Consider the following 14,738-nt stretch of genomic DNA (forward strand, 5'->3'; position numbering starts at 1 on the left):
CAAAAACGAACAGGAAACAACAACAGCAGGAGAAGCAGACAACGAAAACAAGCAAGAATAAGAAGAGAAGAACAATACCAACCCTCTCTCTCTTCTACTATTTTAATTTATTTAGACAGAGGAAACGGGGGTAAAAAAAAATATGTATTATTTTCGATTGAGTCGTTTGTAAGAAGGGTCAAAAATGTAGTAAATAAGTATTCGATGTTTGTCGTAAAACTTTCGACATGAATTATTGCACCTGACCCCACATGCGTGTCAGACTTTTAGGACCTCCTCTTGTGAAGGGAGCGGGTCACCCCGCTGGCGACTCACTACAGTTTTCTTCCTTTTTAAAAAGAATTTTAAACAGTAAAATCCATCCTAAACTGTACTATTTTATGGTTTTACAGCATTCTAACAACCCTTTTTACTGCCAGAAAAGGGGGTCAGTTATAAACTTTACCTTCGACAGTTCAAGTTGCTACATTTATAAGTGCTGTTTTGTTTTAAAAAAAACCACGTTATCTACCGATTAATCAACGTAAAATATGTGCGATTTTTATGAGGTTAGTAAATGAATTTTGTGTTTTTTTTTTTTTTAATATACCTTTCTACCTCCCTTAAACAACAAACGAGGGGTTCTTAAACTTTCGTTTAAAGTAAGACATCACAATATGGCGGCTGACAAGCTTAACTAATAACCTTTGTGAAGATGATTTTGTACAAGTTAAGCGTTGGGGAAATCGCAGTTAAGATCTAAATTTTTAGGTTTTTTGGGGAGAAAACAAGTTTAACCAGGGTTTTCTTCTGTTAAATTTGCTCAAAAATTCCCTGATTTTTTAGAAATGAGCTTAAAACTTTAGATATTCCACAGGTTTAACGTTAAAGATTTTTACGATTTTCTACGGGTTTTTCACCTCAGGAATTAAACTCGGGTGAACTTTAACCTTCGAAATTAACTCAGGGACTAGTCTATTAAGTAAATCTACACAAAAAAATCAAATTTAGAGCCACAAATCTACTTCAACTAACCCTTATTTTAATTGCTCTTTTCACCTTAAATCTCTAGGAATTTAACCAATTTCTTGACCCTTAAATATAACCTAACCTTTAACCTTTCTTTCCCTAGCCTTAAACCTATATTAAGGCTTAGAAATAACTTCATATTTTGTGGTAAAAAAAAGATGTGCAATCTTGGCGTGACAACGAAAACGACGCCATTTTGTTTACGTTAAACTCAATTTTTTGGTGCCAAAATTATATACAAGAGGCCTCAAATAGGGGTTTATATATGTAGTAGGCATTAGGCTATTTATATATAGATTCGAAATATGAGGGCCTTAACGTTATATTTGCTCAATCTCGATCCTAGGAGTTATCTGTGATACTATGAGATGCGGGTAAATATATATAATATATATATAGAGATATTTATATATTTATAACAAGTAGAGGAGTGTTGCTAAGATGTTTTGTTAAGTGATCCAATTGTGATGATTTTTATATACTTTTAACACTATCCTGTACAGCAGGAGGGCCCTCAAATTTATATACAAGTGATGCATAAATCAAAGGAAACGTTTCAAAGGGGCCTCTCTCTCTTTCTCTCTGCTGAAGTGTAGAGTGTTGTTTTATTTATTTTAAGTAACAAGGAGTGTTTTGTCCACTTTTTTATACACTTATGAGGCTTCTTAATAGAATTTCGTGTAGTAAATGTGCTTAAATGTGTTAAAAATGTGTAGTTTTTAATGAGAAATCAACTCATTTCTTGTATAGAAAATCAAATGTTCCTATAAGTAATGTGTTGTGTAATTGATGTCGGGAGGTTTTGAGAATTTATACATTTAATTTCTGTTTTATTTACATACAAAAAAAAAATAAGAGTTACAACTTAATTAAAGGAGCCTTAATATAATGTGATGATTGTGTAATTTATAAATAAGATAATTAATTCATAATAAAGATTGGTATATTAATAATTCCATCATTTTTCTTTCATTTCTCCTCACAAACTTCTACACTTTCTTCCTGGATTTTTATTAAATTTATTCACTTTAAACGATTAAAATAATTAAATTTAGTTAGAAAAACATTCTAATTTTATAATTTTAAGGCTTTTAAGTGTTAAAATTTCGTGTTTTTTTTAGAAAATTTGCTTCAAAACTTGCTTATTATTAACCTTCAGGCCTTGTCGTTTAATAATGCTTTCATTTTAACTTGTATTTAAACGAAAAATCTTATATAACCGAGTTTAATAATTAATTACAAAGGTTTATTAAGATAAAAATTAAGTTTATAAGCGTTAAAATTCACTAGAAAGTTCGAAATTTTAGTAGAAATTCTAACAATTCTATACACCACCTGTATGAGTAAGGTCAATAATTAGTGAAGTTAACGTGATAATTTTCATTAAATTTTAAGAAAATCTAATGTTTTTAGAGAGAAATTCGTTAATTTTCATATAAAATATTAAATTTCCTACAANAAAATCTTCATTAAACTGATATTTTTATACTCTAAAAAGGTTTAAAATATATATTGCTTTAGCTATTAAATGTAATTTAAGCTCAAACCATTGAAAGCTTTTTAATTTCGTCCCCGTAAAAGTTTTGGTATAAGAATAAATGTCTTTTTATTTGTGTCCAAAATGTTAAAATGCTTGTTAATTAAAGGTGTCCGTTATTTAGAAGTGTCTTTTAAAAATGGTTGTTTTATTCCATATGCACTTGACAGACGTTTTGAGTTTTGCATATAATTTTTCTGCGGCAAATTTTAGTATAGCATAATTCTTAATAGTGTATCATTTAAACAATATAAACTCAATAATATACAGTATGTTATTGAGTTTATATAATATAATATAATAAAAATATACTGTATATTATTGAATAAATGTAACAGTCATCGACGCTATAAAAAGGTTAAGTTGAAGTGAGTGGGAAGTCCACTCCATCACGGGAACTTTGTAAGTTTACTTCGGTTTTATTTAAGTTCAGTTTGATACGACCGGATATACGTCACTCTCGTCTAAGTTCGACTTGGGAATTTTTTTGTTCAATAATAAATGTGAATTCTTCTTCATGGAAAAAATAAGACATCCCCTGAAAATAAGACCTAGCGCATCTTTCAGAGCAAAAATTAATTTAAGACACTGTCTTATTTTCGGGGAAACACAGTATATTATCATTGCAAAGTTGCAAAAATGTTGGAAAAGCAGGATATTTATTTTGACATCCAGCTCTTCTAATTGTCCCAAAAAACCACTATAATAAGAAATATTTGGTTATAATTTTTACACTGCTGTAGAAAAAAAATACAGCAATTAGAAGACAATTAAACATCCTCATCCTCTCTCTTCCTCATCATCATCGTCGATGAACAAGTTTATATAAAGTAAAGTTTAGATATAGAGAGAGAGACATTAAAGGAGAAACTCATCATTGGTAAAGTGATGCACATGCTCTGGTAAATATCCACAATTACAGCTTTACAATTAGATATATACATGCGGAGTAGATTGAATTTCTGAAAACTTTCTGTAGGTGGAGGCGAGCATCCTTGGTGCCTGTAAATTATGTTGTCTCTTAATTAAGGTAATGTACTATCCCTTACAGTAATTCAATAAAGGAATAGTCGTGACACGAGTACTACACATTACACTCTACTGACATAATTCTATTAAAATTCACTAAATTTGACCAGGTATAAACTGCTTCCGTAACCGACTTAACACATTTTCGATTAGTTTAATGATTTATTTTAAATTCTATGCGATTTTTCTTGCGATTTTCACTTAAATTTCTCTTAAATTTCACTTAATTTACAAGCCTCATACCCTAACACATGCATATATACACTCGACCTTGCTGCTTTGTCCTTGATTGTTTATTTTTTTTTTTTTATTAATATTATATTCTAAGAAATTGCTGCCTGATTTTTTTTTATTTTTTTGGATGTAGTTTTGCATCTTTAACGTGTTTATTTAATTTTGTTTATAACTTTTTAGTATTTTTAGTTATTTTTATTGTTTATAAACACCCTAAATTTTGTTCCTGTATTCGTATTTTACTGTAGTTTTTAGATCTTTTAGTGATTTTTCTGGCTTAATTTTTACAGTTTTACACCCGGTATTGGTATATTTTACTGTTTTATACCGTTTTACTACTACAATTTAGCTCCTGTACTAGTATTTAGGTTGAAATTTTCCTCAATTTCCTTTAAAACTTATTAAATTTTACCATTACTTCCTCTATATCCTACCGTTACTTCTGATTCTATCGTTTTCTACTCGCATTTTCTCTAAAATCCACTAAAATTTTCTTTATTTTCCCCCTAAAACTCATCTTACAATCCTCAGAGCACCTAGGCAACTTTTTCTCATTTCCCCCCCCCCTAATTTTACCGAATTTATTTATGATTTCCCCCGAAATTATAGGTTAAAATCCCTTAAAAATGAACCCACAAAATTACGTCGTTGGCATAAATCAAATCCGTCATAAACGAGCATTATAACGTCATAAATTAATTATAAAAAAATTTGAATTTATCTGATAAATTCTGAGCATTTTCTACTATATTTTTTTTTTACCATAATTTTCCCAAACAATTCGATGGCGTAACGTTTAAAATAAGATATTTTAATGCTCTCATAGCAATAAAATCGTTTAACCGGGGCAGCCATGTTTGTTTACATTTGCTACAGCCAACATGGCGGAAGGTATGTGTGACATAAGCTAACACCACTCGTACGAATTTCTTCGTTTAGACGTAAATATACCGTTTATAATGACTTATCTACCCGCTTATAACGAATGATTTTTGTTCGTTGTAACGAATTTGTTAAAATCTCATCTCGATCTGGCAGGTGAGAAGCGCACCAAGTGTAACCTCATCAAAAACTCGTAAATGCTAAGCCGTCTACGGTTTATGCCCTCTTATAAATTAATTTAACGCCTGCGTAAATTAATTTATGTTAAATCGAGGATTTAGGGTGTTACAAGTATTGTATAATTTACTGTAAACGAGCTTTACGATTTTTAATACGGGTTTAAACGCTTCTAGTTAAGTTTATACGTAGAAGACGAAGCCAGATGACGATGATTGATACGTCATAAATTTTCGTAAACACATTAATTAAACTAGATTTATAAACTCGGATTCCTCCCCCCAATTTTATTTTTATTCCCCTCCAACTGCCCACCCACCGTTTTTAATTTGTGCTTCGTTCCAACGTCCACTATCTTAATACACCTCTAATTTTAATGTAAACCTTTACAATTGTTTTCGGCCTTTAGTTTGCACCCCCCTTTGTCTTTTTAGGTTAAATTTACCACCTCCCGAACTCGTGGCCACCTTAAATTGACCCCTCCCGAGTTGTCCACTGCCTTGAATTTACACTCGTCGAACAATCCAGTGTCTGCAGTTTACTCCTCGAATTCTTACCCCCCCTTACGAATTGCCCTTCATGATCGTTCTTTCAATCAGTATATAGTGATTTGTTCACCTTAAACTGTCCCTCATGACCTGTAATCCTTGAATTGCCCCTCTCGAATTTGTAGCTCGTTAAATTACACCCCTTGAATTTGTAGCGATTTAAATTGTCCTTTTCCTCACCCCCTAGTCGAATTTCTCTCTCAGGTCGTGCTCCACAATTTAAAGAGGCTCAAATCCACGTCAAATCGTCCTCCTCGTACATGCATCCCCTAGAAAGCCGCGCGTGTTATCGAGGTTTCTACAGCTCCGTACGGAGTTTTCGGCGATGTCCAACGATAAATTCGGGTGTGTTGTAAATAAAATGAGGTAGGGGAGGGGCGGGGAAAAGGCCAGGGGGGAAGAAACGTAAAAAAAAATCTGTATAAATAATTCATGGACAGTAGTTGCGCTTCACGTTAGGTTCCTCCTCAAGACAGTTCAAACTGTGGCTGTTGGAATGGTCGCAGACCAGCCAAGACGGATGACACGGCATTGATGGGGGGAAGAAGCCGGGGGTTGGCAGTCTCGGCGAACGCCGGGAAAAAAAGGGGGGGTCCCGTAAAAGTTGGCAGATATTAATTGGGAGGGGGTCAGAAATTATAATGTGGTTGTTGGGTTTGGGAATGTTCAGAGCGTCCCATTCGCCAAGCAAGTGATCGATCAAGGAAGAAAATGAGCTGTAGGGAAAGGCAGGGGGCTGCGCTCTCTCGGCCGGGCAGGCCGACATATCGAACCCGGCCTCTCTTGGAAAGTTGGCTGCGATATCAGCTGCAGCCACCGTGCACAGTCAGTCAGTCAGTGAACGAGACGTGGTAGTGGAAGGTAGCCTATCTCACGCAATATACAGTCAGGTTCTCTCTCTCTCTTCCCTCTTCTACCGCCACCACACGCGCACACACGGACTTCGGTGTGCTTGTCTTGTGTTATGTGCACTGTTGTGTGAGGACGGGACTTGCTACCTCTCACTCTTTATATGCACCTTTACTTAAAATCGCCTGTACTCGATAGGGGTAAGTTTGAGATTTTCTAAAGAGCGACACTTTGCTGTGTGTATATATAATATTTTGACATTTATCTTCTCCCGTATAACTTAGCTGTCGGAGTCGGGGACGAGCACCCCTTGTCAATCGTTGACCCTACTTGTAGTCACTTGCCATCGTCGTCGAGTATCGAGTCAGTCGTTGCTTAATTTTTCCCGATTCCTGGACAATTTCCCGAATCTTTTCGTCCGTTGTGATTATGTACTTAACCTTTTCTCCCGTGGTGGCCAGGTTGCCATTGGTGGGCGAAAGTCACATGACCGACCTGGGCCGTACCTTATTTGGAATAATGTGCTATTAAAAGTGTAAACCCGAGGTTGGCAAGGAGGACAAACACTCAGCGGCCATAATTCATCAAAATAAGCGGAGAAGTGTCACGGTGTACACAAATCAAGAGAGACACATGAGCTCTTACCAATTTGTGAATACGTTGACGTCCTGTTATGGCCAACGGGGCCAGGAGACGTCGAATCAAGACTATTATACACCTCAAGTGCAGGCTTACGGTGGCTGTTACAGCGGGCCCGGTTCCCCCGTTCAGCAGTACGGCTCTTACGGACAACACAGCATACCCCACCTTCAAAATGGCGATCACCACTACAACAGTTGTTCCCAACGCCTCAGTCATCCGAATCCCAGTCAGAGTCCGAGAACTCCGACACCGACGGCCGTAGCCAGTTGCAAGTATGCAGCCGAGCCGAGCGCAACGTCTCCTCAAGACCTCAGCACCACGGCCTCGTCTCACCCCACGGCTCCGCCGAGCCCCGAATCTCAGGCATCTCCGCCTCAGCCTCACCGCCAACCTCAACAACCTCACCACCATCCTCAGCAGTCCCCTCCTCACACCCAACAGCAGCAACCGCAGCCAGTGCAGCAATCGTCGACACCACCTCAGCAACCGCAGACACCGACAACACAACAACAGGGACAACAGAACCAACAGAAGGCCAATTATCCATCGAATCCACCGCAGATTTATCCATGGATGAGGAAAGTTCACGTCGGTCAGAGTAAGTACAACGTCATTTCCCTCTCCATCCTCCTTTCGTATACTCCTGTTAGGCTTAGTAACAACGTATAACACACACAGACACGCCAACCAACTCAACACTCGAGCCACCGGTGGCCGTGTGAGCCTGCTGTCTTCTAGCCGAGCGTTTTCAGCCAAGCTGGACTGCAGTAAATATTCTCCCTGTCAGGGAAGCACTCTCCTCCCAACACCCATAAAACGGTTCTCGTTAGGCCTATAAAACTTTCGGCGCGGCCATAATTTTGTCAGTCTTCCCGGTCGGGTGTCTGCTCCCTCCAGCAAGCTCTCCCTGTTTTACGGCCTCCTCGCCAACGGCAGCGGCACTTTGCCGGATTTTATGGCAGCTATAAAATTTCCCGGACGTGAGTACCACACTGCCTACTACAGATATCGAACAGCTAAGCTACAACACTACTAACAGGGCAAGAAAAAAAAACACCAAAGATTCTAGCAGGTAGGGAACACAGGACAAGCAAAACACGGGGAAAAAAAAGGGATGTATCGATCGCGACGATTTCGATCCCCTCTAAACAAACGAAATTCACACTATCATCTGCATCACCTCTTCAATTTTCGAGTAAACTTAGAGTAGGATAAAATTCCTCCCCATTCGTATACACCAAAAAAAGGGGGAAAAACAAGAAAAGATCCTCCTCCACGTGCTGTGTAGAAACAGGACTAGAAAAGAATCAAGACAAATCTCGGGGTAGGGAGCAGAGAAAATGGCTGACGTCGATCTATAAAGTGTGCAAGCTGTGTTGATGTACGGGCTACTGTCGAAGGTGCAGGGGGGAGGGATGGAAAAGTTTTTCTCCATCGAACCATCGCCCACCCTCCAAAAGGGGCACCTGTCGCAAGGTTCCCCTTTGGAAAGTGTAGCTAGGGGGGAGTAAATAGATGGGGTATACATTTGATATATAGTGGTAGAATGGTTAAAATGGCGGCCTCTAGTAGAAGTACTTGGCTGGGGAATGTAGAAAGGAAGGAGTGTCTTGTAGCACGTGCACTGGTGTCCACGTGAGCATAAATTTTCTTTAGCTCCTCTTTCTCGACGACGGAAACGATTTTTAAATTGCCAGCTTTACAACTGAATATTAAAGCGGTTCGGCATTTATTACATAGTTAATATTAATTTAGTGATCGTAAAGTAGAAGTGTAGTTTAATAAATTAAGGGGCCTTTTAAAAATTTCCTCTTCTCTCTAACGGAAGTAGGATGGAAAGAAAGGAAAATCTAACTCTATTAAAGTTTGCTTGCTTATTTTTATTAAAAATCACCGTTTAAATTATAGGCCTTTCTCCTTATAACGCATAAAACATTATAAACGAGAAGGCCTACGCTTCCGATAGCGTTATATTATGTTTATGAGATCTAAACTAGGAAAACAGTTAAGTTATAGCGCTTCTCGGTGTTTATACGCTTAAAAAATATATAAAAACCTAAGCGGTTAGTTAAATTGAACATCTATATACCGTATTATTATTAAATGACCCCCTTAAAATGTAATTATAACGTATAAAATGCGAAATTCTACACGCTATATCATTTATACCGTTTTATATACAACATAATTGTCGTAAACACCCGATATGAGATCTACGTTGTGTAATAAAGTATACACGTGACATATAAACAATAGACATTGATGAGAATGTTAATTTTGCTATTATTTCGTTACATAGAATGCGAGAAGGCTCTTTCTCTATGCACAAGATGGCGCCAGGCACAACATGGGGCCTGTCAAATCAAAAGATGGCTGTCATACCATCCGGTTTGTGTCATTTTGAAATGACTTGATTACTTATTTTTACCTTGGCTTAAGGTATATCAATAAATCATTCTATACAATTGATAAGCATAAACAATCTCTATCCCCGTAACGGTTACTTTATTATAAAAAAAAATATATGAGTAAACATGAAAAATTTAATCTGTTTTATATATTATTTTATTAAATCGTTACACGATAATAATTATATATTTATCATAAAAAGTCGTTTTAAATTAAGTTAAAAAGCTTAAAATTATGTTAATTTTTTTACCTTACCTTTTGTTAATGTATTCTAGAATAGATAAATGTTCTAGAATTTATCAATTTCAGTTATTCTAGAAAATATATCCGTTTCAATTCTTCTAGAAAATGCAACAGTTACATTCATTGTTTTAAAATTCATCAATTTCCTTTCCACGTGGAAATTCATCCGTTTCTTCTGTTTACAAAATTAATCAGTTTCTTTTTGCTTGTTTTATTTTTTAATAAATTTCATCAGCTGTTATTTTTTTCTAGAAAATGCATCAGTTTCTGCTTAAAATTCATAAGTTTCAGCGAAAAAAAAACATTAAAAAAAAACACACATCGCTTCATACAAACACAACGTTTTATATATATAAAATATAACGGTTTGTGTTTTATATAAAAATCATTCATTTTTTGACATTTTATACTATAAAATTCGCGTGTTTTCACTTAAATTTAATACAATTAAACAGTTTAAGTGATGAATCTACAGTAGAAAGTATACCTTTTAGGGCCTAAAATAATTTATTTTCGCTACTATGATGTTTTAATTGTTAAAAGGAGGATCAGTACATACGTCATAATTAAAACGTTAACGTTTATATATTTACATAGGGCCTACGTTTTTTGAATTTTCTTAAGTAAGATGTTTTTTAACTAGTTTGAAAGTATATAGATAGGGGGGTGGGTTAAAGCTAAGATCCTGAGGCGCCTCTTATGTACGAAAAAAAAAAGAAATGTCCTTGTCTAGGGTGGTAGGGTGATGCTATTTCCTAACAGTTCGTCTTTTTTTGCTTTTTTTTCCCTCCTTTTTCCAGACGGCGTCAACGCTATGGGTGAGACAAAACGCCAGCGGACGTCATACACTCGTTACCAGACCCTGGAGTTAGAGAAGGAGTTCCACTTCAATCGCTACCTGACTCGAAGGAGGAGGATCGAGATAGCCCACGCTCTTTGTCTAAGTGAAAGGCAGATCAAGATATGGTTTCAAAACAGGAGAATGAAATGGAAGAAAGAACACAAGATGGCTAACACGGTGCCACCTCAGATACCTCAGGTGATGGCAGATCATCATCATCCTCACCATCTACACAGCGAGACTAAAGCTTAAGGAAGAAGAAAATAAATGGTGACAAATTTCAATTCCCTTCATTTGATTTTCTTTTTGGTGTGCGTAAGAGGGGGGGGGGGAAACGATGACGACGACGATGACGACGGGACTTTCCAATTCTCCCCCCCACGGAAAGTGTGAAAATATTTACTTGAACTATGTACAAATAAGAAAAACAAAACAAAACAAAAAAAAAACTCTTAAAATAATTCGAGGGGATGAAAAAATATTTGTGAGAGGATGAAAAATTGTATACGTAGTGAAAAACTTTACGAAAGTAACATCGATATAGTTATCTGCCAGATGTAGTATAATAGTTACACCTGGTAGTATTATGAGACTTGAGTTTACAAAGAAAAAATTAATAATAATAATAATAATAATAATAATATGAATAATAATAATAATAATACGAACCATTCCGTATAATGTGGCCCTTTTTGGCTCAAAAATTAAAGGTATCTTTCCTCCCAAATTTAATGATACTTGCGGGTTTTGGGAGGAAGATCAAATGATGCCAATTATACGTAACTTAACTGTAGTGATTTTTTCCTTTTTAATTCTTTGTGCAATGTTGTGAAGTGTCATACAAAACCAGGACCTCTATCAGCCCAATAAATTATACGAGGGGGGTTGACAGTGCCAATTCCACTATATAAACAACAAACCCTCCTCTCGCGCGTGTAACTCCCCCGAGTTTTTACATTAACGAATCTCCTCTTATTTATTAAAGAAAATAATAATAATAAACGTAACGTGACGTTTTTAATTAAGAAATTTTAGAGGGAATCGCGTGATTTTGTTTGTTATTTTTTTTTTTTGGCTTTCTTTCCTATAAATAAAATCAAATATTTCTCTTCTATGTAGTAGAGGAGTGGCCCCACTGCTCTTTTCTCATTCGGGGTGGTGCCGAGTGAGGTCCTGGTAAACTGCTGATCTCGGGAAAATTTTTGAGGTTCCTCCCCTAGTCCGACAGTCCTATGGTACTTACAATTATACACAACACTGGGTATGTGTGCAATATGTATTTTGTATGCACAAAAATTTGCATAAATGTAGAATTTCAAAAGGGGGTAGGAAGAAGAAGATCTAAAAATACTACTCGGTGAGAGAGAGATGTATTTTTTTCCCCCCTTTAATTATTGGTCCTCTTTAAGGGGGGTGTGCTCGCGTGCTTGTGTGTGTGTGTGTGTGTATATGTGTGTCCTACTTCGTGACGACAGATCGAATATTGCTCATCTGTGCAGTATTTTTTTTTTTTTTTATTTTATTTCTAGGAAAAAACTGACCGAAATGACACACGTCACCTAAACTGCTGCAAGAGATTTTGTGATCGATTGCTTCAGCTTTTGGTTAGAAATAGAATTGCACCAAACTAACGTCATATTCATCTTCTAAATTTAGATTTATACAATTTTTGTTACTTTAGAATCGAATTAGACAGTAAAAATTCGCTTGACACGTTCACTAAATTGTCTAAATTTTAATTATTTACTAAAGATTTAATTGAGATTTTTTAAAAATATTTTTCTTTTACAATTTAAGTACATCTTCCACCCTCCTAAAATAAATAAATAAATAAATAAATAAAAATCACACTACGCTCGCAGCCAAGTTAAGTGTTGCGTGAATTTTAGGATTATTCGTATGAATATATTTTTTCTTATTTATAAAGAGAATTTTGATGGGTTTTTTTGTATTCGTTAATCGTAGGAGAATTATTATTATTATTTTTTCGGAATTTCCTTAAAATTCTCGTTTGGTTTCCTCTTGGTTTCTGCACCAATGATTGCTAAACTGGTGAACCCACCAATCGGTCCTGACATTGTGCCGAAACGTCTAAATGGGTCACTTCTTTGCCAACTTTTCTTACATCACCCCTTAAATGGGTTTATAAAAAGGGGTTCTGTAACGTTTCCTCATCAATTAATCCAAAAAAAAAAATCCAATTATTAAGCATTTACAATTAAATTTTTGGAGCATACGAGAACACTTCAACACCCCTTTTTTTGTGTGTGTTTTTTTTGGGGATGAATTAATTAAACTTTTTTACATTTCTTCTTCGTTTATTTATTATATTCCACGATTTTAAAATAAAATTTCGCCTTCTACACTATGTTAAAAGGCACCCCACGTTAGTTCCTATTTTAAATAGGAGAGAGAGAGAGAGAGCGTAACTACCTCATCATTCATTAATACCCTTAGAAATTAGCCTGTGGGCATTAAAATAGCTCGAGAGGTATTAAAATATACTAGCAATATAAGGGTATTTTTTTAAAAATAAGATTAACGTTACCACTCCTCTTAACGTACACTAAAAATTTTTTTATTTTTTATTTTAGATTTCCTACCCTCCTCTTCGTTCCTTAACCCATCTAAATTTATAGAGGGGCAGTTTTAGGACGATGTTTACTTAAAAAATAAAAGGAAAAATTAGTGGAGAGGGTGCAAAAATGGCCAATAAAAAGAAAAACATGGTAGATTATTCCTAAGTTTTGGGTAGAAAAAAAAAAGTAGCTGCTCATCTACCTCTCCCCCTGTTATAGATGTTTGGGTGGAGAAATAGGAGGTCTGGATGACGTCAGAGGCAGTTTGAGGTGTTTTGGTAGAGGAGGTGAGCTGTACTCCCGTCGGACCAAGACTGTAATGTGTCTTCCTGATGTTCAGTTTTTTGATTGATGGTGCTAGACTCGCTCGCTAGTTTTATCCAATGTATGATGTTTGCTGACGACACATATGACAAAATTTCTGCCTCGGAATTTCGTCTTCAAAAATGATAAATGCATTTTTATTTTTTAGAAGAGGAAGAAGAAGAAGAAGAAGAAGAAGAAGAAGAAAAAGAAGAAATATATATATATAAATCGAGAATTTATTCGAAACAATTTAGGATAAAGGAAGAAAGAAAAAATGGTAGGGGGTCGAAGTTGTAAACTGAGCTAATGCGAAGTTTACGGGACACTTGGGGCATTAAATTCGTTTTAGGAGCCAAATCTATCTTTGATTGGTCACGTTTTTTTGTTCCTTTCTTCGATAAATTTACGAGCCTTCGAGCCTGAAGGCTCTTAATTCGTAGATTCGTACTCTCTTAGGATGTTCAGCAAAGTTATCTGCATTAATGTAAGAGATGAGCATAATACTATGAGTGTGTGTGTGTATGTGTGTGTGTGTATTAAGTGAGGAGTAGGTGCTCATGAACATTGTATTATCAACAGTTATGTTAAGGAATTGTCACGTATAAAGGGGGGGTGAGAAGTAGTACTGAACATCAATCTGTACGGGGATAAGTACTAGTGTTTAGAGACATCACACTGTAGATGTTGAACTGAGAAGAAAGGATAGTGTTCAAGTACATTAGGGGGTGGAGATGGGGTCGAGGACATCACAGAAGTGTTCAGGAACGTCGTAAGTTCGATAGGAATGAGGAATAGGAACTATAACTTATATCAAAAAGTTCTTAAACACAATTTTTGCAATTATACAACAAAAAAAAATTTTAGAATTTTTTAAACAATTAGGATTGGCGGAAGGGGAGGAACACGTCAGCCAATCAATTAATAAACATTAGAATTAATCTATTTATCTCCACTAGCTATTTAGACGTTTCAAGAAAGAGAAAAAATACAAAAAAAACAATCATTGGTCAGAGTTGTGTGTACATATTGTAAATGTTGTCACTTTTCTCGCCAAAAATACGTATAAATATATATACATACATATATATATATATTGTATACACATACACATATATGAAACAAGAAAGAATTGTAATGTGTACGTGTAATGTAGAGAAATAATGTATCTCTACCACATTTTCTCATCAACTAATCTTTATGTATGTGCCACATGATGTGGCAAAATGTGAAACAGTGTTTCAAAAATAAAAGTGAACGTCTACGTATATACATTTTATAGTGTCAGTCACTTTCATAAACAGGAGTTTACTTGTTTTTTAATCCCTTCTCACCAGCTCCTTACACATTTTTAGTGTCAATCAGTTTCATAAACAGGAGTTTGGCTGTCTTCTCCCACCTCCTCCTTACCCATTTCATAATCTAAGTCACTTTAATAAATAGGAGTTTACCATACC

At 35.7% G+C, this 14,738-nt stretch overlaps 1 protein-coding gene across 3 annotated transcripts; it reads left to right on the forward strand.

The window, feature by feature from the left end:
* The first annotated feature begins 62 nt into the window (after nucleotides 1–62).
* On the forward strand, nucleotides 63–13,476 carry LOC111630691 (homeobox protein Hox-C5-like). Of its 3 annotated transcripts, none has more exons than XM_023374833.1 (3): nucleotides 63–548; nucleotides 6,549–7,504; nucleotides 10,359–13,476. In XM_023374833.1, exons 2-3 carry the CDS (start codon nucleotides 6,898–6,900, stop codon nucleotides 10,649–10,651), a joined length of 900 nt encoding a protein of 299 aa, XP_023230601.1. In that variant the 5' UTR covers nucleotides 63–548; nucleotides 6,549–6,897; the 3' UTR covers nucleotides 10,652–13,476. The 3 variants fall into 3 exon arrangements, with proteins under 3 accessions (XP_023230601.1, XP_023230600.1, XP_023230598.1); XM_023374832.1 differs by lacking the exon at nucleotides 63–548 and adding an exon at nucleotides 6,096–6,464; XM_023374830.1 differs by lacking the exon at nucleotides 63–548 and having other exon boundaries at nucleotides 6,096–7,504.
* Nucleotides 13,477–14,738: the final 1,262 nt, after the last annotated feature.

The sequence above is a fragment of the Centruroides sculpturatus genome, unplaced genomic scaffold (genome assembly GCF_000671375.1).
Source record: "Centruroides sculpturatus isolate CEXI.00-Female unplaced genomic scaffold, Cexi_2.0 scaffold570, whole genome shotgun sequence".
Classification (NCBI taxonomy): domain Eukaryota; kingdom Metazoa; phylum Arthropoda; class Arachnida; order Scorpiones; family Buthidae; genus Centruroides; species Centruroides sculpturatus.

Bases quoted from the DNA above. Each gene is read 5' to 3' on its own strand.
- LOC111630691 (XM_023374833.1), top strand. From the start codon at position 6,898: ATGAGCTCTTACCAATTTGTGAATACGTTGACGTCCTGTTATGGCCAA. The intron at 7,505-10,358 runs GTAAGTACAACG...TCCTTTTTCCAG, and splicing joins GAAAGTTCACGTCGGTCAGA to ACGGCGTCAACGCTATGGGT.